Raw genomic sequence first — 25924 nt, forward strand, 5'->3', positions numbered from 1 at the left:
CTGGTTATTTAAACTTACTACACCTTGCCCATGATTTATAACTCTGTATGTCTTGCGCATTAATTCCATAGGCTTTATATTTTATATTAAGCAGAAATGCCCAAGAAAATACTTCAGATTTTATTTCTTTTAATTTAAGTTCAATTTTCTTGTGATTTTGACCTGACCCTGTAAATATTATAGTCAGGCAAAAGGAACAGATTTTTGTGCTATTTAATCCCCAAAACACTAGTGAGGCTTTAAAGTAGAAAACACTGTGTAATTTGACCACTGGAAGTGTGATGAAAACTTTATTTCAGATCCATTAAATGAAGATTTAGTTCTATGCTGTAAATGTGAATAAGAAAGCTATGTAGGCGAAAACACTTCGCGAACAAATAATGGTTTTGACTTTGATATATGATACTAGACTGGAGGAGGGGGGTGGGGTGGTGTTTTTTAAATTACCCATTAGAAGTATAAAAAAATATGTGACATGTTATGAATGTTATGAACAAAATAAGTTGGAAATTTTAAAGAATCTTAAAAAGTGAAGATGGAAAAATGCGATAGAATAAGAACTTCCATTTTTGCAGGAAATAATTTTAACTGGTTGTTCACTTTTTAGTATTACCTAAAGGTATACTTCTATTTGATATGAATGATGTCCAAGAACACTAATGCAAATTCTACTGTAACTCATATATTTGTTTTCTTGGGTAAATTATTATAAACCAAATCTTTCAGAAACTTTTCATGTAAGCTTATTAAATAAAAAAAAAGGAAAAGAATCCAAATAATATGTAATAGCTATGTGTATTTTATCCATTTAGATCTTGCACCTTATAATTCTGCATGAGATCTGGAATTACTTCAGAGGCTAATGAAGAGCAAAATACTCTGGCAGGAATGTGTCAGTATGACAAGAACCATAGAGAATTAAAGTATCATTTTTATTTCATGACTGCAGCATTTTCATTAGCACTGTTGACTACTTCTGATTATCCTAGATTGTCTGACTGAAATGAGATATTTATTTTCTTGTTGGCTCAGAACTTCCAGCAGTGTTTTGTTTCTTTGAAAGTGGCATTAATATTGCCCACTGGCTTTGATAATTAAATGTACACCTGTTCAAAAATAAGCACCAGATTGTTAATGATTCTTGGTTATCACACTGTCAGTAGTTTTCCAACAATATTTCTCTTCAAATTATCAGAACATTTTTGTATACCTCTAATTGTGACATGTACTATTCCAAGTCTTCTATGGCAATATATTGATGAAACTTTTAGTGTCTGTATTCTAAATCAATAACACTGTAGGTGAAGTGAGAAACCTGCTGAAAAGAGGGTCAGTCTTATTAAGGATTTTTTAACTGATCAGCTCCTAATTACTCTTAATAAGACACAATTAATTTTGGTTATTTCTACAAAGAGACATAACAACCCTACATATAACTAAATCACGGGAGGTTAAGTAATTATGGTAAATTGAAATCCATCATGTCATATTCTCTGAGAAAAATAACTTGTCTTATTATATCTAAAATTGCAGGTTATTGAGTAACTATGAGCATAGCAGAAGCACAGAATAATAAGGAATAAACTATTCTACACATTAATTATATTGCTTACCATATTTTTTCCAAAATAAATGTGATTATAGCCTATAATTGTTAACTGTGCTCTGTGAAAAAGCCTTTCTTGCACATTCGTTTACTAAATAAGTTATTAAAAGATTTATGAGCTTTGTGTTCCATGTAGGACCTTCACACCAGGCCAATGCTTCATTGCACAGACTGATTGTTGAAAGAGCAAAATACAAAAAGAAAGAATATATTATGTTAAAGCCTTTTCTCACCCCAATTCTTTGTCTTTATTACATTATTGTAGTCTGACCCATGAATTTCTAGAAACCAGGAAGGCAGAAAGAAGAATAATTGGATGCTTCCTCAGTATTATATAAATTAAAATGCTGTCTTCTGCTGTCATTCAGAGTTTGCAAATTTAAGTTCATTATAGAGTTTAAGTTTGGCTTCTCAAGTATCACTCTATTTTATTTTTTTGTTATGGCACTTCCTGTATTTTAAAATTCATGTTTACTACTTACACAATTCTATCTAATCACAGATATTGTTTTACATGATTACTTGTGATCTAGGCAATCATCTCTAGAACATGAACTGTTTTGCTTTCAGTAGCATCTCATAGTGCTCAGTTGAATCTCAGGTTGTGGGCGTCCCAGAACCAAAAGTAAAGTTATGGCAGCATTAAAGTATGTCTTTTTTTCCTGTTTTTTCCTGGGATATGCCTTATTCTTACCTTTCAGAGCTAAAATCTCAATAGCTGGCAGTGCAGTTGGATGAGCATTTTGTTCAACTGAGCCATCTTCATGATGTATTTTAATAGCTTCTGCTCAAACTGCGCATCTGTTCTATGGCCTACGGCAAATTGATGAAACATTCCATGCAAAACAGCATAATTGTTGTGGCATTTCACGACACGGACTCAAGTTGATGCAGACTCAAATCCTTGTTTATTACCGCCAAGCCCTTTTTATCACCTTGTTCGGTACTTTCCCACCCTGCACATACATACAACGTTCAATCTCATCGGCCCCTGTGAAACTCTCCAGTTAAATAGTCCTATCACAATGCTGCAGACCCTCTCATAACCCCCACAGCCTCTGGCCTCCGCCTGAGAATCCCCCCACAGCTATATCCTGGCCCATCCGTTTACCTTCCATGTCCTTTAACATTCGAACTCATCGCCCCAGGGCTTGTCAAAGCACCAAGGCCTCAGAGCTCATTCCCAAACTCTTTTTCATGCAAATCTTATCACCTTCACTCCCCACAAACTAGTAACTCTTTCCCCATCGCATAACTAGTAACTCTTTCTACATCCCCTTATCCCTTTTTTATAGGCCCAGGCTGACTCCTGCTGCCACAGAGAGCACCAAGAAATCTTGACCTGTTCCAGGGTCAGTCTTACTGCTTTCTTCCTTTGTTAAAGTGCCTGACTTTTATCTTCTGTCCTGATTCAGTTTGTGCTCCATGTCTCAAGGTTATGCAAGCTTCAAATGAGTGTAAATGGAGAAAATAAAAGCTACTGTTCAGATCCTATGCTTCATTAGTCTGTATTCTTATCTATTGGCCAACACTCCCTGCTTCTTGCATGACTACCTAAAATTGAATCATTATTTCAATGTAGTGAGGCTACAAAGCCATCTTCTGAGACATGTTGTAAAGAAATTTAAGCCTGTATTCTCAAAAAATGATATGTTATTTTAGTGAGTTTAGGAAACAGTTTGAGGGATTTTGTGGTTTGTTGTTTAGTTTTGTTTTTTTTTTTCTATTTATGTGATAGATATTGTCATCTTCAACACACCAACCATGAATGACAGTGTTCTAGAGCTGTTGAAGTGCCTGTATTGAAAAAGAACCTAGAAGTAGCTAGAGAAATATGATGCAATGTTATGAGTATTCCAGTGTTAATATGTCCGTTCCACAGAGGATAAAATGAATGAGTAGCAAAATAATAACCCCAGGAACAAAGACAACATTCTCAGAAATAAAGCACCAGTGTTAAGAATGTAAAAATTGTTTTCTATAACACTTTCATAATAAAATAAAACCAAAGAAGAAAGTAATCATATGTAATACTCTCTATTGAGTTCCTAGCATCCTTATCACAACCAATCTTTATTGTAAATGGCAGGGTCCTATCACTAGGAGGTATATGTCAGCTCTGTGGCATCACTGATACTAAAGGATACACTCTCAAAGGCATTAGCAAGTTTGGAAAGGGTTTGGGCATTTGCATGCATAACAAGCCAGAGACAGCATATGTAAACAAACAATTTGGAAAGGATGTATAAATCTCTTAAATCCAGGAGTAAGGCTTCTATTGCACAAGTAGGTTATTCCCAGTCAGACTTTGCTAGGATTCATATATGTTCTTGTATAATGACTAATACTATCTGAGGGGCAGGAGGAATCCTCACACTAAAAATGTACTGGGTTGACCAGCATAGTCATCTTTTAAAGCTATTGCAGTGGTATGTTTATATATATGTGCATAAAAATAATGGAAAAATCTAACGGCATGCATCTTTATAAAGGAATCTATACAATTTATACATTTTAGAAAAATATAAAATTATATATATATATCATTTTTATCAAAAACTGGTTTCTAAAATGGGTATAATAAATACAAAGTGTTGGCATTTTTATGTATCCATTTTTGTTAGTTAATTCAGTACTTACTACATGTGCTATATACTACAAGCAACAATTTTCAAACAGTTATACACCAGATTCTATATCAGCAAGGAGTTTAAGCTGTTCAAATATTATTCCTAAGTATCTTAACTAAATTTTCAACATTGAAATTAGTTTCTTAGGCAATGTTGTCAAAGTGCAACCCATACATTTGCCTGTAGCTAGTGTAGGAAAGTGAATACAGAGAGCATACAGGCAGCACAGAGAGCTGTCAATGCTTTTCTGCATATTGGTCTTCCTATCCTAAGATCTATAATCTGTCACCTTTCCAAAGAAATTAGTAATTGTATAATAAACCTCAAACTAGTAAAGGAAAATCCGAGATAATTACTGGAAAAAAGATTCCTGTACCTCCAGCTTTATATGTTTTCCTCTAGTATTACTATTCTGTAGTTTAAGAGATTAAACTGACACCTACTCTGTGAGTTTTTTCATTTAAATAGCTACAGTAACAGAATTACTACCAAATAAAACTTAGAGGAAAAGGAAAGGCAAAGCCATTCTATATATTTCTCTCTCACCATTTACACCACCCAATGCTCTTCCTCAAGTACATCTTGTCATCTTTAGTGAACTAGTTTTGATCTGGAATAATATTTCTACAGATAGTTGATAAATCAATACTACAGAGCTTGCTTTAGGACATTTGTCAACCTCATCTGTTTTGGACTTCAAACTCTTGACTCACTCACTTGTCCTTGAACTTCTTTTTCACTAGTTATTCATCTAGTGTATTTCCCATTACTTACAGATATTAAACATTGCTCTAAAAGATGAAAAACAAAATAAACTAAACCACAAGATCACTAAATGAATTAGCTTGTTATAATGCATGTTATAATACAATATGAAATATAGTAGTCATTTTAAGATTATATTTCAGAATATAACATAATGTATATTTGCTTTCAGAGCAAGCTCAGCAGGAAAATGCAGGGCTTTCCCCTTCAAAGCAAATTCATCTCTTTTGACATAGACTAATCAACAGTGATATTGTCTCAGGTCTTCCCATTCTAATTTCACCAGTGATCACGGTACTATTGACTTTATTGCACACTGGAAAGCATGTCGTAGCTTCATGTCCTCCTCTCCTGCAGGTTACAAGGGAAGGATGACAAAATTTTAGCTCCTGTAATCACTTCAAGCTTTAAGCCAGAGGAGGCCACGGAGGCTATTAAGAAACCTGCAGCTCTCTGAAATTAATGAAAAACACAGCTGTGCAATGAGTACAATTTTATTTCTGTGTTTGGTAGATTGGAAAAGAACATCCTGGTAGCAAAAAGAATTTCACAACACCCCTGTGGGCATCAGTAAAACTGTACCCATAAATGTTGCAAAGCTCTGCTCCAGCAGGGTAGCATGCATGAGTAGCTTGTAGGCAACAGGAAAGATCAATCTTGATATTCGGAACACTGAATCTACCAGTCTAACAGACTCTTCTATTTTCAAAATCTCCTATGATTGCTTGTATATGCAAAAAAAAAAATTATTATTTCTTATGTTGGTTTGCTTAAAAAAAAACAGTTTATGCTTATCGTAATCATTGTACCTGTATACGATAACAATAGTAACAATTAAAACCCTTTTCCTGTCATCTGCTTATAAGTTGGGCAGACGTCTATGAGACCATTATTGTCCTGGATGGCCCTCTGTGTTTGTATATAGCTATATAAATCTGCAATAAGGGTTGGGCAGCCTCCAGGAAAATGCACGTTTACTTATGTTAAAAATATTCCTAAACTTTTTCACTCAGCATTTTGGAGTAGGGACTTTAAAATTAGCCAGATCAATTATTCTGCTGTCAAGCATATGCCTTTTTCCCTCCCCATGGAAAATTGAATATTCTGATGAAGCCTGTAGAAATCAATTTCCCATGTTCATTGGAGATTCGTTTTGCAGCAAACTGCTTGGTAGCTTCTCTGTGTACCTGGCGTGTGTCAATCCTGACTTGCAAGGTACTACAGTATTTGCTACAACTGTTCCTCTTAGCCACAGAGGATATCTAGAAGATGCAGTGTTTCAGCACAGGTTCTGCTGTGCGTTTTGCAAACCTCCCTCTCTGACATCTACACCCTGAAAAAGGACAGCATGTTTGAGACTACCAAAAGAGCAGCAGGGCTCGGCCTGGCATGTTGCAGAGTGGAGAAACTGGGGGCAGAGACAAAATAGAAAGGAAAATTAAAAGAACCAGACAGCAGGAGACGATGGGGCAGAGGGAGAGTAAAAGCAGAAAGAGTGATTAACAGGGCAGATGGGAACAGGAAACAGTCCTCAACCATGAATGTAAGACTGTAATATAAGTAAAATTTGAGTGCACAAAAAAAATGTTGGAGATCTCAATTCTGTAATTTTCAGCCTTTAAGGTGTTTGATTTTTCAACCATGCACCTCTACAGATTTTGTAGCAACAGGCAATAGGACAGCCTAGCCATAATATTTACTTTTCCATCGTACTTTTCCTCCACAATTAGAATTTTTCACTTTTTTCCCTGTGCTGAGGGGAGGATAAAATCTGCAGCTCTGTATCACTTGCCTCTTCCTTAAAATGGCTGTGGAGGCAAATTCTTTCTCTGTCTTTTTGCCAATATGTCTTCCAAGAACAAGGAAGGAGAAGGCAGACTTTATTCTTCAGAATGACTGATCTGATTAAACTGATCAATGACTTAATCTTTACAGAAAAAGAACCCTAACTTTTTATTATATAGGGTTGCAAGAACTAAATTAAGTGTTTTCTCTGTATTAAGGGATCTCTTCAAATCCAGTGTGATCTTATGAATCAGTTACCCGGTGTCATTCAGTATGTTGTTGGAAGTAAACAAGTTACCTCCATGGAAGCATAATCTGAAAAGAAAATATAAAGTCTTCATTCCTTGAAATGAAATTTGACATCTGGAAAAGTTTCAGACTGTATGAAAAGTGAAATATTCAAATGCTTACAATGGCAGTAATCTTATCTGATCTATTTTAATGTTCATTCACTGAAAACCTGCCTTTCCTAATAGCCATCAAACATTGATGTTAAGCCAATATGCAGTTATTAATTACTCTGAGTTGTTTTTCTTTTCCATGTTCTGTATTTACAGACCAAAAACCATCAACCAAGGAGCTGATCATATTTCTTTAGCTATTTACACACATTGGAGGATAAAAAAAATTAATTAAAATTATACAGTTGTTTAACTTACCAACAGCATTAAGGAACAAATTTATAGAATAAGTATTGAAATAATAATTTAAATAACTCTGAAAAAAAAAAAAAGTATTTAAGTAGATCCAGCTATTCAGGGAATGACAAATGGTGAAGGTTTCAGTAACATAAAGCTAGATACTTGAGATTTGGAATTAACAAAGTCCAAAGAGTGCAAAATCTGATGGGTGCGCACTCCGCGGTATCATCTCTTGTGGAAGGAACAAAATTATAGCTAAAAATTGATGCATTATGTCTTCAACAAAGTTGCTAAATTTTATGCTTGCATTGAATTCAAAATGGAAAGTTTATTTCAAAGCTGGCTCTAAACAAAAGGATGCCACTGCAAAGGGGACATTAAATACCCTGAAAGGATATTTCTCTTTTTTATTCTATTCTAGTATATTCCAGTATATTCTATTCTATTTTGCTTTTTAGATCGATATTTGTATTAGTTTGCCATAGTGGAGACAGCCATTAAAAAAAATGTGGATCAGTAGGTCTTGGCAAATGAGTCGCAAGTTTTCATTGCAATTCATTGATTCTATTGATTCTAAACAGCAACGCTCCCTCTAATTTAGAGATGAAAATATTGACATTTTTGGCCTACCAAGCTGGACACCATGAAACACAAGGATACTATCTCAGTGAACATGAGCAATTATATTATGTTGTGTAAAATGAATATGGGAAAAGAACACTGAGCCCAGGGAGGTTGTGAATGCTCCATCCCTGGCAGTGTTCAAGGCCAGGTTGGATGAAGCCTCGGGTGGCATGGTTTAGTGTGAGGTGTCCCTGCCCATGGCGGGGGGGCTGGAACTAGATGATCTTAAGGTCCTTTCTAAAACTAACTATTCTATGATTCTATAATTCTATATAATAATTTTGCAAAAGCAAGATCTTGAATACTTATTCTATCAGATAAAAAAATCCAAGACAAAGGAAAAACTGTACAGCATCATGGCACTATTAACTTCTGCAAAGTAAAGAAATACTGATACTGCTTTTCTATAGCTTTAGTATCAATCTTCCAGAAAATTTAAATTTGTAATTAAATATATTTTCTTTATCTTTCATTCCCAAAATTTAATGTTTTCTAAATTCACATCAACAATGAATTTATCTCATGATATATTTATTAAAATGTTGAATAACTTGGTTTTATTCGTACAGTTTTTGAGGAATTACATGTCAGATGCAGAAGGAAAAATGTGTTTCCCCAGGTCCTGAATTTAATTAAGAAATTAAATAAGGAAAGGAATTGATAAATATTGCTTCTTTTAAGATTTTTTATAATCTTTTTTATTAAATTAGAAAGTGTCTGAATCAAATTTCCATTCTTTTTGAATTCTTTCACCTATAGCTCTTTGAAAATACACTTGTGCAAAATGTTTTTGTTTGATAGTTCTAAAATTTAATGATACAGGCTGATTTTGAGCAGGCATTTCATAAGACACTGCTATGTTGATTTCATGCATAAAAGCTCTAAAACATTTTCACATCTCTAGTTTTTAGTTTTCTGGTATTCAATTGAACCTATGCAGAAGCAAACATAAGGAGGTGGTGAATGGGTTATTTATGAACATTTAACAGAACATAACAGAAAGACAGTTTCTATGCTCTTTGATTTGCAGAGAACACTCTGTAATTATATTTGTCCTCTCTATTAAATTGAAAAGCCAAACAGTAGCCTTCGATCAATGATCTGTTGAAATTATAGCCTATTTCTCTGCACTTAGCTCCTCATATTAAGTTTTCATTGGTTTCTTTAAAGCTTTAAAAGTTGCTTAACTCTTCATGATAGCGATTTAATATCAGCACAGAAGTAGCTTTCTATATTAGAAAAAAAGACTTAATAATTCAATAATCCAAGTCTGGTTTTATTTTTTTTCTTTTTTTCCATGGACTGACAATATAGTAATGCTGACAGCATCACCTACATTGCTTTTTATGGGTTTGGATAAATTCAATATAAATTCAATATATAATGATATTTTTATGTTATGCTGATTACCTTCAGTATCAACAGTATGTATGCTATTGTCTACTTACCTACAAAGAGTATTATTTACCATTATCTTCTTTTGTATTTTGTATCTGAATTAAATAGCTACCCTGGTAAGCACAGGTGTTTTGACTTCATACTATAAGAGATACAAAAGGAAAAACCTGATATATGAGTCCATGAACAAGATGCATCCTTTCTATTTCACTTTACTATTTAGAGTTCGTTAGTGGAGCAAGTATTTGGTAAAATCACTAACATTTTTTGAGACAACAGATTCAATATGTGATTTTTTTTCTTAAGCTTCTTACAATAAGCTTCTTATAATGTGATAAAGCTTCTTATATGGAGATAACCAGTGTATTATTCTGAAAGTTAATGTGAAGTAGCGGGTGATTTTGTTAAATAAAGGAATCAAAAAGGTGGAATATTAGCATGGTTGTTCTTAAAATGAGTAATTGATCTTTCCTGAAATTTTCTGTCACTAAAAACAAACACCATTTGCAGAATGATTAATAGAATTAATATCTTGGTAATTAAACATCCAAGTTCTTTACTGCTGATATTAAATATTATAATCTTGAAATGTAATTTTATGGAAATGTTTTTGAAAGATCCACACTGGTTGCATAACAGGTATAAATGAAAAACGCTTCTTTTTAAAAATCATTTTAAATGTCAACTTTTCTGAATGCATCAGAGTAAGTGGCTGACCTTATACTGACCATGATAAATGTGTATAATGGTTCTAATCTCACTCTTTGGTGAGAGTTTTAAAACATTTTTTTTGTAGTCAGCTGTGTATCTTCTGGTTCTTAAAAATTCTTCAACAGATAATTTGCCATGACAGTTTCTGTGTTAGTACTTCTTTTCTTTATTCCTGAGAGTTTTATTTAAGTCTTTTAAATGTGCTTATCACCTCTCAGCACATATTTCAGTTATATTTTATTCTGGAGAGCAGAGGAGTCACTTTCTTACAGTTTTCAGATAGCAATGTGAAGCGTTTTTACAAGGTTTCTTTTCAGCAGTATTTCCAAAAAAGTTAAAACTTACATTGCATACACTTCTGTTATGGTAACATGTTTGCCATTCATCAGTTACATACTTGAAAGCGTTCTGCTGTGACTTGCATTTACTGTCACTTGCAAAAAATAATTACTGTATCTTATACATTTTTCTTGAAAGAAGCTGCTGAGTCCTTTTAAATATTTGATTTTGTCTGCTTGCCCACACTGGAGGTATGTTTAAAGATACAACAGCAAACAAAAACACCCACAACAAACATGATATCTTTTTGAAGCGCCATCACAGATCTATAGTGACCACCATTACCAACTAAAATTCTGTGACAAGACTCACACAACACAATGCCTTAATTCCACAGGCTGCAGTATAATCCCACCAGTACAATAGTAGCTGTAGTAGCATCACTTTTCAATAGAACTGTATTTGCAGGCACTGACCTACATATAAAGAAACAGACAATCAACATTTAAATTTTGAAGAAATAAAAATTTTATAATTTAAGCAAAACAATTTACTTAACACAAATCAAGTTTTGATGACATGTAATTTCATTTAATAAGCTAATTAGTAAATATGAATGTATATTCTTTACTGCATTGTAGTTTTAAATAGACAAATTGTAAATTTTCAGGAGCACAATAACACTTGTGTTTGAGAGCTAAATGAAAAAATTAATACTTCTACCCGGAACTAAACAACTTGTCATTTGTTTCGAAGAAAACTTGTCATTTGTTGCAAAGTACATGAATTCAGAATAATTAAGAAATTGATACAGTTGCAATTAAGAGATGCAATAGGAAAGTGAGATTTTGGAAAGCAGTGTGAAAGAAGTACCCTAGTTAGAAAGTGATGTATGACCAACCACTGGGATTTATAAGGAATAATGCACTCTGCAGAAGTTCCTGGAAACCTGTCATTTGAATGATAAATGATCTTTATAAGTGCCTAGAAGATGTACTTCTATATTCTAGTGCCATGGCCCCTTTTAAGGAGGAAGCTTGCAAATGAAGCTGGTTCTGTAAGATATGAAAAATGAAATATCTGTTGATGGGGTTATGAGAAAGTGTAGAGGCAGAGAAACAGTGCTGCAAAATTTGTGCCAAATGAGCTATGTTATATGAAGCTGCAGTATATATAGCGAAGTTGCAAGACAGTTGTGATGTTTCAAGTTTTGTGCATCTTAACAAGGTACAGCTTTGTTAGAGTACAGTACTATTCTAATGGATTTTAATTCTTAAGTGAGAAACATGGATATGTTATTTTGACATTTTGTTAGACTACATTTAATCTCAAAAAAGAGGTAAAATTATCTTAATTACTTAAATTCATCAAATTAATAAGAAAATTAACATTGATTTTAATGAAATATAATGGTGAATATAGCCAGATGTCTTCCAAAGAAGAAAGTGTAACTTACTCTCAAAGTCATAACATATTCAAAATACCACTAGATTTTACTGGACAGAAAGAAATCACATTCTGAAATACAGAAGATTACGCTGTCTTTTCCAGCACTTTGAGACACTGATACAGATGTCATGTATAATAAAATCCTCTGCTTAGAAGTCTGAAAGTTTCTCACTGGTCAGTGAGGCTATGTGTCTTAAACGTAATTGGAGAAAAAAATAACTGAAAGAAAAAGTTCTCCAAGTCCTACCGGAATGCATGTCACGTTTATAATTCTTCTCATGTAAATTTAAGTATCAAACTAAACAAAATAATCTGATTTTCAGATGTTGTTTTCTGTCCACATTAATGCTTAATGAATATAACAGAATAACACCACACAAAGTTCCATGTAAAGTGGCATTCCTATTCCTAGTGGTGGACAAAAGTGGATTTGTGTAAGTCTGTAGGAGCAAAGCAGAAAGGTAGACATACATTTCAGCAGTACAGTGCCAGATTCCTGAAAAGTCAAAGTCAAGGACTTCTCAGTCAGAGATGGTATCTTCTAAGACTTATATTGAGTTCTCTTCTATTAAATTATCCAGTAACTTTCTGGAGCCTTGTAAAGCTTTTGTAACAGCATACTACAAGAGGTCTTAAGACTTAATTGTGTTCTGTTAAAAGTTATCCTTTCTTGGATTAACCCTGCCTTTTTCTGGTTTCTTCTGATGATCCCTAGCTTCTGTGTTACAGATTGTGATCTGTTCCTGTTCACTCCATTATATGCGCCCTGCTCTGTGGAAGCCATCACATGCATTTGTTTACATCCTTCCTGTGCTGCAAACCATTTTCTTGGTTTGTGTTATTTCCTCTCAGATGCAGTAAACATTGCATTCATCATTCAAGATGTGGTAATTTTATTGGATAAATATAATACCATAATAACAAGGATTATCAGGGGACTGGAGCACCTCCTCTGTGAATATAGACTGAGCAAATTGGGGCTGTTCAGTCTGGAGAAGGCTGCATGGAGACCTCATAGCAGCCTTCTAGCATCTGAAGGGGGCCTATAAAAATGCTGGGAACGGACTCTTCATTAGGGACTATAGTGATAAGACAAGGGGTAAAGGGTTACAAATTAAAGAGGGGAAGTTTAGATTGGATATAAGGAGGAAGTTCTTTACTGTAAGGGTGGTGAGGCACTGGAATGGGTTGCTCAAGGAAGTTGTGAATGCTCCATTCCTGGCAGTGTTCAAGACCAGGTTGGACAGAGCCTTGGGTGAGATGGTTTAGTGTGAGGTGTCCCTGCCCATGGCAGGGGGATTGGAACTAGATGATCCTAAGGTCCTTTCCAACCCTAACTATACAATAATTCTACAAATATAGGTGTGCCTCTATATACATGTTATATAAATAGATGAGGTGCCAAATTAGGGTTCGGAATTTAAAAAGAAGGAAATTATTTAAGTCCAATATCTTTAGACAAAATAGTGCTACTCCCTTAGGTCCATCTTAGGATGTCTTTCTTTATGAGGTGAATTCTTTTTATATTTACATTAATGAGTAAAGTGCTAATGAGTACTTTATTTTATCTGCTGCAAACTTGCAAGCAATTACAAATATTTACAACTCCTAATTTTAGTAAACTAAAACTGAGAACAGTTCTTGATGCCAGTTCTAGCTGTTTTGCACAGCTTCAAAAAAGCTGCTAGAAAGTTGCCCTAAAGGCTCATTTTAGGTGTTCACAGAAACGTATATAATTATCCTGTACAGACATTTAATTCATGAGACAGTGACAGCTCTAATGCTTTTCAGCTGACAGAAAATTCAACAGAAAATGTTACAGTAGATATGTGCATGTGTTTTTGCATGTACATAGCACAAAGAAGGCTTAAAGGAAAATAATGTACAAAACAGTATAGGTAATTGATTATAAAGACAGCACTAAGAAGGTTACAATAAATATTCTAATAGTTGTAGTGCCTTGCAAAACAGAAAATTATATTGCTATTACTTTTCTGCTTTCTCCTGTGCAGCTTTTTTTGGATTAGCCTGAAATGTCATATGTCCATCCCTGACACCTTGGGCATAGCCAGAAAATTCCTGTTGTGAGTCCTCCTGTGCAGGTAGAGAAATGTAAGAGCTATTTAATGAGTTTACTAAAGCTGGTTTTCAAGACTGAAAACCCCAGTTTTTCACATTCATCATAAGAAGGAGGGCTGAAGCATGCCGTTATATAATAGACTGATGCCTCTCACCTCATGGACAAAAATCACAGTGTAAGATAGTGGTTTAGGGTGAGGTGTCCCTGCCCATGGCAGCAGTGTTGGAACTAGATGATTTTAAGGCCCTTTCCAACCCTAAGTATTCTATGATTCTAATAAGTATTGTGTTATCAATTTCCTTAATAGTTTTTTTCTTTACTGTTACATCACATTGTTACATTATCTTACCACTTTTCAATTCTGCATAATTAATAACTTTTTCCCTTTCAAGGAAGAGAGCAACATGTTCTCACTGAAAAAAGTACTGTGATAATTGAAAAGCAATGAATTTTATAAATGGAATAATTCAAAAGTCTTCTACTTCCAGTCCTGCTTTCAGCTTATTTAGAAACTACTTGTCTCTAACTAATCAAAAGTTAGCCATTCTTACCTGATGTTTTGAATATTGATTCTCTGATGAAAACTTTTCACTGAATCAATCTTGCTGTCACTTCACCCACCTGAAGCCATCTTCTTTAGAGGTGTATTTTTACAAACCTTATTAGCTTCTGTTCTTATATTGGGGATTTTTCTGAGAATGTTTCTTACTACATTTTTTTAATAACATTTTCTGGATTTTGTGCAACACCCCAATTGCAATGGTTCTGTTCTGCTACATAAAGACTGTTGGGAAATAGTTATATTTATATATTTGTAAATAATTTTTCATTTTAAGATTGCCAGTTATGTTCTCTTTTTTTCTTTCTTTATTTTTTTTTTTTCCTTTTCTGAAAATTCTTCTTTTGCTACATTAGGTCAGCAGTAGAAAGAAGTAAATTCTGATTTTCTACTGGGAAGCTTGAAACCTGGCCAAAGGTCACATCGAAAATGTATATAGATTTACACAGTATTTTAATCAGGTATATGCATACAGTTACTTCTCTAACCACATAGCAAAGCACATATGAAAGACTGCAATGAGATATATCTATCTATGTGAAATTTTACAGTGGAAGATAATAAAGAAAAAAAGAAGTTAAAAAACAAGATACAAAGGAGCTTTAAATTAATCTTTGCCTTTAAATCTCTTATTTTATTTTTGTAGGTATGTCTGGTAGTTCACAGATCATAAAATCATAGAATCATAGCATAGTTAGGGTTGGAAAGGACCTTAAGATCATCTAGTTCCAACCCCCCTGCCATGGGCAGGGACACCTCACACTAAGCCATGCCACCCAAGGCTCTGTCCAACCTGGCCTTGAACACCGCCAGGGATGGAGCATTCACAACTTCCCTGGGCAATCCATTCCAGTGCCTCACCACCCTTACAGTAAAGAACTTCTTTATATCCAATCTAAACTTCCCCTCTTTAAGTTTTAACCCTTTACCCCTTGTCTTATCACTATAGTCCCTAATGAGGAGTCCCTTTCCAGCATCTTTATAGGCCCCCTTCAGATACTGGAAGGCTGCTATGAGGTCTCCACGCAGCCTTCTCTTCTCCAGGCTGAACAGCCCCAACTTTCTCAGCCTATCTTCATACGGGAGGTGCTCCAGGCCCCTGATCATCCTCGTGGCCCTTCTCTGGACTTGTTCCAACAGTTCCATGCCCTTTTTATGTTGAGGACACCACAACTGCACACAATACTCCAGGTGAGGTCTCACAAGAGCAGAGTAAAGGGGCAGGATCACCCCCTTTGACCTGCTGGTCACGTTCCTTTTGATGCAGGCCTGGATACGAATGCTTGCACAAGTCCAGGTAGATGTTGTCAACTGCTCTGCCCCTTTCTGTCAGTTCTGTCATAAGAATGGGTTTAAGTGAGCTAGCGGCTGTGTGGTTCTTTGTTGTTGGCTGGTCTTAAACCACGACAGTACTTTTAGCTTCTTCATAGAAGTCCACCAAATTGGTCAGGCAGGATTTCCCCTTAGTGAAGCCATGTTGGCTGTCACCAAGCACCTTGTTGTTTTTCATGTGCCTTAGTATGCCTTCCAGGAGAATCTACTCCAAGATTTTGCCAGGCACAGAGGTGAGACTGACTGGTCTGTAATTCCCCGGGTCATCCATTTTCCCCTTCTTGAAAATGGGGGTTATATTTCCCTTTTTCCAGTCGTCAGGAACTTCACCTGACTGCCATAATTTTTCAGATATGGTGGCTAGTGGCTTAGCAACTTCATTCACCAGCTCCTTCAGGACCCACGGATGGATTTCATCTGGTCTCATGGACTTGTGCACATTCAGGTTCTTAAGATGGTCTCGAAACAGATCCTCTCCTACAGTGGGCCTAGGGTCTTCATTCTCACAGTCCCTGCATCTGCTTCCAAAAGTACCCTTCTTGCATCAGTTTATGATGTTAATGGAATTATACGGGCACAAAGCTGATCAAATCCAGCACTTACAACACATCAACAGTATTCAGAACCATATGATGAAAAGAATAGCTTATTTGGTTTAAATTTTTTTTTTCTTATTAAATTTAACAAAGATGATGAATGTGCCTCTAACTTCTACATATCCTGTGATGGTGTCATTTACCTTCTAACAACCATGTGGATTCTGTATCTTCTATACAAGCTTGTAAAATTCCTAAAGTCTAGCATCTACTATGCAGACAGTGTTTTCAACCTGCTTTTGTTATTTGTGATCCCAGCAGAATGATGCTCACTTTGAATCACCTGCTGTGATTCATAATTTTCAGGAAATAAAGAGAATATATTGAATCAGTTCTGCTTGGTTTAACAATATAACAAAAAGCTGTATTATGTTTCTGGTCACAGAAGAGCTTCATAGCATGTCATTCCAATTTTCTTTTTATTTATTTTTTGATATGTAAATAGGAAGATAAACTTTTTTTTTTTAATTACAACAATATTATTAAACAGTGGAGGCTTTCAGGCATCTAAGGATACTGTGGCGGATTCAGTCTTTAGAAGCAGTAAAATATTTAGAGATATGAAAAATCAAGGAATTGCAAAGCAACACCCAGAAAGAGAATCTCAATAGTGATTAAATTAACCTATGCAGACAAAAAAAAAAATAAAAAATCACAGGATTTCTATACTGATACAGAAACCAAGAATGTTCGAGATCTAAGACCTTCCCTATCAGTGAAATTTATAAATAAAATTGCAGATGATGTGACATTTACCTCAAATATATGCAATCTGAACTGCTAATATTCCATCTTAATATTCAACAAAATCACAGTTGCATATGCTCCAGCTTCTGAATGTGTCAAATGGTTGGATAGGTTACTTTTCAAGGAAAAATAAACACTGGTAAGTAAATAAAACATTAGGAAAACTGGACAAGGAAAAAAAAAGGAAAATTGCTCTTTATCTTATCTATTTGTACTTTATCTTTTGTCTTAACTGCTTTACTCTTGGTCTGCTTTTGTCCTTGTCTGCTTAACTGCCATTTAGGTATTAATGCCTTCCCCTTGTTTTTTTGCATATTTAAGATAATTCTACTGGTCCTGAGAGTACTTGTAGTATTTTATCAGACATGATAGGTCCTTAGATAAAGAAACCTTCACATTACCAGATTACCATTATCATTTGTTGCTTTTCACTTCAGCTCCCACATGACCTAAGCAGTCAAAAATTTACAAACCAGGGAGCTAGAGATTAGTGCTTTGTGGTACTTGAAAGCCTAGGTTCAGACTTACAGTTAGGTAATTTTCTAGCTGCATGCTGTCTTTAACAGCTTGTGAGATAGTAGCTACTATCATGTCAGAATTTGAAGCTGGGGGGAACGGAAGGGAGTAGAATAAGTAATTGTAATGTGCACATTCATATTCTGTCTCTCAGCATTCCAAGTTTTAGAAGAACTGCTTTTACTGTTGCAAAGCTTGTAATCACAGCACAGCAGTAGTGCATGGTATTTCTTTATACTCCAGCTAGTTCACGAGATACCAAACTTTACTACTGTCAAAGGTGATTTTGGGCAATGTTCCAAGGAAAAACATGGTGTACTGAAGAGCTCTTCAGTGTTTCTTAGAACTCTTGTACAATTTTCATTCAATTACTATAACTAGGAGCCATAATATTGCATGATACTGCATTACAGGAAGTAGTTTTTCCAGGAATTAAGTGGTTTATTTTATTGAGGGTACATGATTTTTCCTTATTTCAAAGAGAACTTAATTTTCAGTTTAAATATCCATGTAGTGTTTCCAGAGAGCAAAAAAAAATGTACATAACAAAGAAACTACCTGACATGATTTGGAAAATAACCCACTTAGTTTCAAGACAAATTTGGATGGAGAATAGGAAATGGATAAGGGGAGGAGGGGGGAGGAAAGTAAATGTCTGCTGCAGAGCTGAATATCTTTTCTACCTGGAAGAAGTAAGAGAAAGGAAGGAAGATGCATGTTGAGCAACTGTTAAAAGTTAAGAATTCTGAAGGGGTAAATGGAACTAAATTGAACCTAGCGACCATGTAATTACTGGGAAGGGAAATGATCATGTTTTTATTGGCCTGGAGATTATGCAGGCAAAAATACTACTATATCAAGTGAATCTTAATATGTGAAAAAGGAATGAGGAAAGAGCTTGTGCCAGCTGTACTTTCTTATCATTTACTCAGCTATTAGTAAAGATGTCTACAAAAAGCCTTTCATGCAAATCACATTTCCTAAAACAGAAAAGTCTCTACATATTGTTATCTTTTCCTTTGTAGGACTAAAAGAACTGTTTTTGTGTTCAGCAATCAGAAGCATTTCGTAAAGAAATATTAAAGCATGTTACACAAATAAGTCTTATCCTATCTACTTATAAGTCTTAAAAGAGTCACTTAGAGTACCTACCTTCTTTATAAGTAAGTACTTTAGCTAAAAGTTCATGGTGTTTGTTTGGGTTTTTTTCCCTAGTTTAATCTGACCATATGAAAATAAACCCACAAAAACTTATTGATTGTGTTGTGTCAGTCACTATTTAAAATATCTGACATCTCATTTTCAATTTTTACTTTTAAATTTTGAGTGTTTACAATTCAAATGTCAAACTCAATGATTTGCAGAGAATAATGGTGAAACTAATTTGCATTTTGTCTTAATGTATGCGTAGCAATAGCAAAAGTAATACTTTGTATTCAAATATAAGGGCATTTCCTGTTCTTTTATTGTAAGATGAAACAAATTGCATAAAACAGAAAAAGTGAAGGACACTGAAGTTTTAAGCAAGCTGTGAAAAAAATGTACTTTTTTCTGCATTCTTTCATTGTAAGATCAGATGACACAGATATTCTGTTTTATTCCACTGTGTTCATAGTATTCTAAAAAAACAAAGGTAGAAAAGCCAAAAAAGTTTCTGACATTTCCTAAAGATGTGAAATTATTTATTTCTTGTGTCCATTTTGTTGAAGAGAGTGGATACATTTTTCTTCTATCATGTAGTTGAAAGGAAGTTGGGTCTAGTTTTGTTTTTTCTTTTTTGTGGGATTTTTTTTTTCAGAAAGGTGGTTTTCTTTCTTATAAGTATGAGCATACCATAACTTAGCATGATCAAATTCTAAAACATTAGAATTTAAGAAAGTCATTATGCAAAGTCAACTGAGTAAAAGTGTGTGGTTATCTGAGAAATAGGAAAAAAAATTAAGAAAAACAGATCTTTTCAAAGGTGATCTTAAATGTGCCAGAATAGTGAAAATGTTATGTTATAAATGGGAATGATCCTTCTTTTGGAAAAACTCGCTGTTAACAAGACCTGACTTTATGAATGAGTCTGAAGGATTCCTTTTATGTTAGGTACCCACTGTGTAATGTTCATCCTCTGCTGCTCTTAAAGTGTTTAAAGTGGGTGACTTAAACTGTTTAACCTGCAGAAATACTTATTACTGGTTCTGATTGGCAAAACTACAATGATTGACTTGCAAATAGTTGTTTCTATTTTACAGCAAAGTTTGATCAAAACTGACATTTCTGTCATTTTCAAAAATATTAAATCTATTGCTTTACTAAATTTCATTATTAGTTATCGCAATACTCTGTACCAGAAATGTACTAGGGGTATTCGTTCTGAGACAAATTTTAAAGTTCAAAGGGTATATAATTATATGGCAAAACACATCTTTTCTTCTAAGGAAAATCAGAAAAGCATAATTTTGCATGAGTTCCAAGGAAGTAAAAATAATTGAATTAGAAATACGGAAAAAAATATTACTTGGTGTCTTGTGGCTCTCACAGGAAACACAAAATTTAAAGAAAAGGTCATACTGTTTGAAAACTCACATAGCATTTTTAGAGACTGGAATCATACAGTGGATGAATTTACACAGGGTCTAAGCAATTTCTGCCTTGTAAAGATATGAAAACTAATTCAATATCCATATGTTCAATCATGGTCTGTAAAAGCCCCCTAATAGTAAATGGCAAATGTGTTTTAATTAAATCAGAAGCTGACATAAATCTATGTTACTGTAAAATGGGCAGGAACCTGTAATTCTGCTGAGAAAATTATTTTAGGCACTAATAAATGTCTAAAATTGATGTATAATTTATAGCAGTGAAGATACTAACTTAAGTTTGTAATGATTTCCTTTCTTCATTCTAATTTGGTTTCATAGCAGAGAACCCTTGCTTCTCCATGCATGCTTGGAAATAATGCATGATTTTTTGAACAGTACTGTATATCACAACTGTCATGGATGAGACAGTAAATGGCAAATCCTAGTGAATCTGGACTGATGTTTGTTATTATTTATTATTATTATTAAATCAGCTCTCACATTTTTATCTTTTAAAATTAAATATTCAGGATATTAGCTATTTGGTATAAACAGTTATTTGATCTAAACTTTTCTTGTGCTAGCATCTGGGAAGCTGGTGGGGTTTTTTAATTTCAATCTAATTTTATTTTCTATATCAAAGTCATGAAACAGTATATGACTCTTTTTAAAATGCAGATAAGATAATTAATAATATTCCTTTGAGAACTTGGTAGGATTGAGCTAGTGTGGGAAAATTCAGCTCTTCCTTGATGCACGTGAAATCTGTAATTACCACAGAAAGAGACAATGCTTTTTACATATAATTTTAATCTCATCTGGGGGGAGTCCTGAAATTCCTTAGTCTTCTTTAGGTTTTCAAGAATAAATATCCAGAAAGGAGAAAAATCTTTCAGATATCTTGATTTCTTTCTCTTTTCCGCATGTACGGGTGGACATTTATCAGTACATAATCGTGTATTTCTTGTTGTACTCTCTTTAACACTGTGACATTAGTTCCTTACTATTTTGCCTTTAATCTACACTGCTGGCCTTTGGAAGTCTTCATTGGTTAAAACCAACAACAACCTTGTAATGTCACTCTGTAGCATCATCATAGCAAATTGTGTGAGGACTTAAACAAGAAGACAGTAATAATTCTACCTTAAAATAATTCAGTCTAGTTCTTCCAATTAATTACTGTGCCCTTACACTAAAAAAAAAATAATTTTAAGCAGCAATAAAGAATTTTAAGATATCCTGCAAAGAAATGCACGCACAAATGATATTAATTGAGCTCTAAATCAGTGATGCTAAACAAAAGCAAGGAAATGCATGGTGAAGCAGGAAATGAACCATATGTTATTGTATACCTAGGCACAATAGGGACACTATCTTAATGGCTTTCTTAATGCTCCTGTTGTACCAGATATTGGTGGACATATGGTATGCTTCTTTTTTATATGCCTGTGCATTTTCATGATTTTGTTAGCTGACTTTGATAGCATTTTCTGTTTGTCTGCTATTAGGAAGTGGTCTTTAAAACATTTTGCTCATTAATTTGGAGTTCAAAACCCAAGTATTTTGTTTTGCTTATTCATTTGTATCAAATCCTTTTTTTTTTTGCTAAAGAAGTTGCATATTCATTTTATTATTATGCTTTTCACAATTTCAGTCCCTTTCTGGCAATAATTTGGAACAAATTGTGTAGTCCTTCCACATACAGAAGGGTTTTGACTCAGTGCTGGCCTAACAGCTGGCTAAAACTACAACAGCAGCTGCAGAGCTATCTGAGCTTTTCATGACCAGGATCATGGAATTATAAAAATATTTAGGTTGGAAAAGACTTTTCAGATCATCAGGTCCTAGCAATAACTTAGCACTGCCAAGTCCGTCAATACCTCCAGGGGTGATTCAACCCCTTCCCTGCGCAGCCTGTACCAATGCTCAATAACCCTTTCAATCTTCCTTATATCCAATCTAAACTTCCACTAGCACAACTTGAGACTTTTTCCTCTTGTCCTTCCACTTGTTACTTGGCCACTCACGCAATTTGCTGCTTCCCTGCCTGCCCTGAGGAACCTCAGAGAGCTCTGTCTGGAAGCAGACATATTTCCCATTTCAGCTGGCTCCTAGTGCCCTTCCATCATGTGGCTGAGGGACACAATAGAACAACTTCTTATCCCATTCTTTCCCAGAAGCTGTCAAGGCTAGCTGATCCAGACTACCCACAGGAAAGATCTCCTTAATGGAAATGGAAGGAATGCCACAAATGCTCACACTGAGTTAGACTGTTCATTGCTGCCATCACATGGAATACACACATTGAAATAGCGAAAGTGCAGAACTATTAGGAAGAATTAAATCTTCTAAACAGAGAAGAGCAATTGAGCCAAACCCTTTTGGTATACATGTGACATACTCCAGGTATACATTGGCAAAAATTACCTTCCATAAAGCAGTGATCTCAGGAGTTCCTACAGGACGTATTTGAAGACTGTTGTAAACCAATGTGGAAATGAAAGCAAGTTGTACACTAGCTTGTCAACAAACACTATGAAGTTCTGTGATTTGTTACAGATTGAGACTAGTATTTTAAAAAAAGAATGGATGCATGCTAGGGATTTCTGGCAAGTGTGTAAGCTTTTGCATAAACATTTAAAGCTTACCATTCTATATATTCATGTATTTGTTTTAGTAGTAGCTCATATGTGTAGCTGCATTCATTTGATTGCAAAATAGATGTCAGAATTAAACTCTTACTCTTTTATAGCTACCCTAACATAACATCTAGAAACACCAGCTTGTTTCTAAAATGTTTAATTAAAAAATACTGTAAAAACAAGTAACTTGGTTTGTCTTGAAAGTGTGTTCTGTGTGTTTCTAGGGGAACAAGAGGTAATTTAAGCCCATAGCTATCAGTTAAGGGCTAGTTGCAGGTACTATTTTGCATATATATTTCATTTATTTATTTAAGTTTAATCTACAACTCATTTGCTAGTTTTAGGGATTTTATTTTTAGTTTATATTAGTATATTTTAGATTAGCAAAATTAATGAAGGAAAAAACTGTGAGTGATATTGCACAAATACATGCACAGAAGTATTTTTAATAATGAGTTGTTAATAGAACTTAATATAGAATCTCTAACAAGACAAAATTATTTTTGGAAATCATTAAAGTAATTAAAAAGGAAATGTCCATTTGTTAAAAAAAAAAAAATCCAGTGAAATTCAGTATTAACAACTAAGTTTTCAATCATTTTAGTCTTGTTTATCCAGCAGGGTGAAGAATTTGCCAGATTATTGATTCTTACTTGGCAACCAGTCTGTTCTTCAGCAGACAGGAACATCATGTGATCTGTGACTCTGCAAGTGATCACACAGCTGTGCTAGCTCAAAGACTTCTACTATTTGGCATCTTACTTAACCCAGAGTGATTTTGACACGTGATGCTGGGTTTTTCTAAGTACGCATTTATTTTCTTACTAGTAGACACATTAGAGTAGATGTGTACGCATAATGGCATGAAGGAGCCATTCACACTACCAGGAGCTGGGTTTAGATCTACTAGGAAAAAACATGTTCCGCAGTCAGACAACAATACTCAGGTTCCTCGACATGTTTGGACACTCTTCACAAGACTTTTAAGGTCCCAGAGCCAAGACTAATCCAAAGGGTTTATGAACTCCCTTTGCTGAAAGCCTGTTCAAGATACATTAAAAAGACAAGAAAAATAGGAATTGCACTGTGGCTTGACAGCAGGATTTCAATGAAAGTGTAAAGATGACACTGGGAGAATTGGAGATGTATGGCCCTAAGCTTAAGGCATAGAAAATTTTCAATTAAACATGGATGAGGTAAAAGCTAGTAATATACATAAATAGTTTAGATCTGCCATGATTTATTCACTCTTACATGTGGTTTTCTTGGGTCAGTTTCTAGTATAGCTATTTTGGGCAGTGCTTAAGCTCCTAAATCTTGATAAGCCTGTGTTCTGTGCAGGGCTACTGTCTTTTTACTGTGTTCTTAATTCCAGAGAGCATAATAGCCTGTTTCTGGTGCCCACCTTGAGTGGCAGTTCTTGTTCTGCTGCACACTGGTTTTGAGCATGTGATTTACCCACCCAAAATTTGGCTAAGTTATAATTATGCTTTTACAAGTAATCTCTCCCTATTGTTATTAATGTAATATGAAGACATTATGCTGGACTGCGGTCTAGAATTCTGACAAATTAGGGGTTTGAGATATCTTTGACCTTTTTCACTATTCTCCACTTTCCCTTCTTCTGATAAAAAAACTCATGAGTTATATATAAGTACTTTAAATGTATCTTGAATAGCAATAGTACTGCAGTTCAGAATTGTCAATCAATAAATAATAGCTCCTAGTCATCAAAAGTGAAGCAAGTGTAGACTACTCACTGTGAAAGACAATTCCAAGTAATTGCTGTGAAACACTATAGTTTTTTATTCATTGTTAAGGAATCAGTTGAAGAAAGTATCTAATGCATACTACAAGCTTAACAATACTGAAATCTTTTCCCATCTAAATTCTACTGTATCCTACTGTAATTTTTTCTCAGAATAAATTTGACCTGCAATTGTTTTAAACTTAAACTGACTTTTCTGCTTACTGTTGTGGTCACATATCTTTAAAAATTTCATTTCAGAGTAGAGAGACAGAAGAAAGCAGACTCAGGATTTTTGACCAAAGAAAGTTCCTTGGATGTTGCTGGAAAGTCTACCAAGATAGTGAGTGAAGAGCAGATCATCAAAGAGCCCTGCAGCAAAAAAGGCTAACAGTAAAGAAGGACAATAAAAGTAAACTCTTCATAAAGATGTAAAGGAAAATTTCATTGAAGAAGTGCATGCCGGACATATATGGGAACACTGTATGCATTATTTCTACGTATTCCAGATTTTTTTTGAGAACCAAGGAAAATATGCTAGTGCCAGTGTGTACTAACCTAGAATTTTTGTTGACAGTTTTCTGTCCTTCCTTTCCAGTTGTCTTTATTGCACTCCTCTAAAGCAAAAGGTGTATTTTGATTTTTCATTTAGGGAAAAAATACTTTAGAATGTACACAACATATGAAAGGTTCACATTTAGTCCTGGGAAGACAGTGAGTCTGAAATGGAAGTCAATAATTTGTTTCTTGCTTTGCTCCTGTCTTTTCTTTGTATTTATATAACAATGGGCAAGTAACTTTGCTTCTCAGGTTCCCCAGTTCTATCACGGTGACATACGCACTACACTTTTTTTTCATTATAAAAAAAAAAAAAAGAAGAAGTTTTTATTTAAAATACTTGAATGTTATTACTTATACATTTAGATTTTAAAAGTATTTGTTTTTCTTATGACATAAAAGAAATACATAGAAATAATGCATCTAAACTATATCTTAATGTATATATCACATTTTTTTTTTATATTTTTTAATAGTCCATGGAAAAATTATAAATGTCACATAGAAACCCACATGAATATATTAAGATAAACTGCAAAAGCAGATTTTGAAAATTTTAGAAAATTCATTATTTATAAAAAACAGTAACTTTCAGACACAAATTATACTGTTTTGCTGTTTGACATATACAGTTTTTAACGTATAAGTAGATTCTGCATCACAGTTTCTGCAAACCTGTTTTACTTGCT

The 25924-nt window shown here is 34.4% G+C and overlaps 1 protein-coding gene across 1 annotated transcript in view; it reads left to right on the top strand.

Moving 5' to 3' along the window:
- The window catches only part of CCDC102B (coiled-coil domain containing 102B), a 135818-nt gene extending 110790 nt beyond the window's left edge, over positions 1-25028 (top strand). The window contains exon 6 of the mRNA XM_061448883.1: positions 24939-25028. Coding sequence (XP_061304867.1) covers positions 24939-25028 — 90 coding nt within the window. The remainder of the gene's footprint in view (positions 1-24938) is intronic.
- The last annotated feature ends 896 nt before the right edge of the window (positions 25029-25924 follow it).

Source organism: Pezoporus flaviventris, unplaced genomic scaffold, assembly GCF_033815535.1.
Source record: "Pezoporus flaviventris isolate CSIRO_AGI_PZ_B2104156 unplaced genomic scaffold, CSIRO_AGI_Pfla_v1 ptg000007l, whole genome shotgun sequence".
Taxonomy (NCBI): domain Eukaryota; kingdom Metazoa; phylum Chordata; class Aves; order Psittaciformes; family Psittacidae; genus Pezoporus; species Pezoporus flaviventris.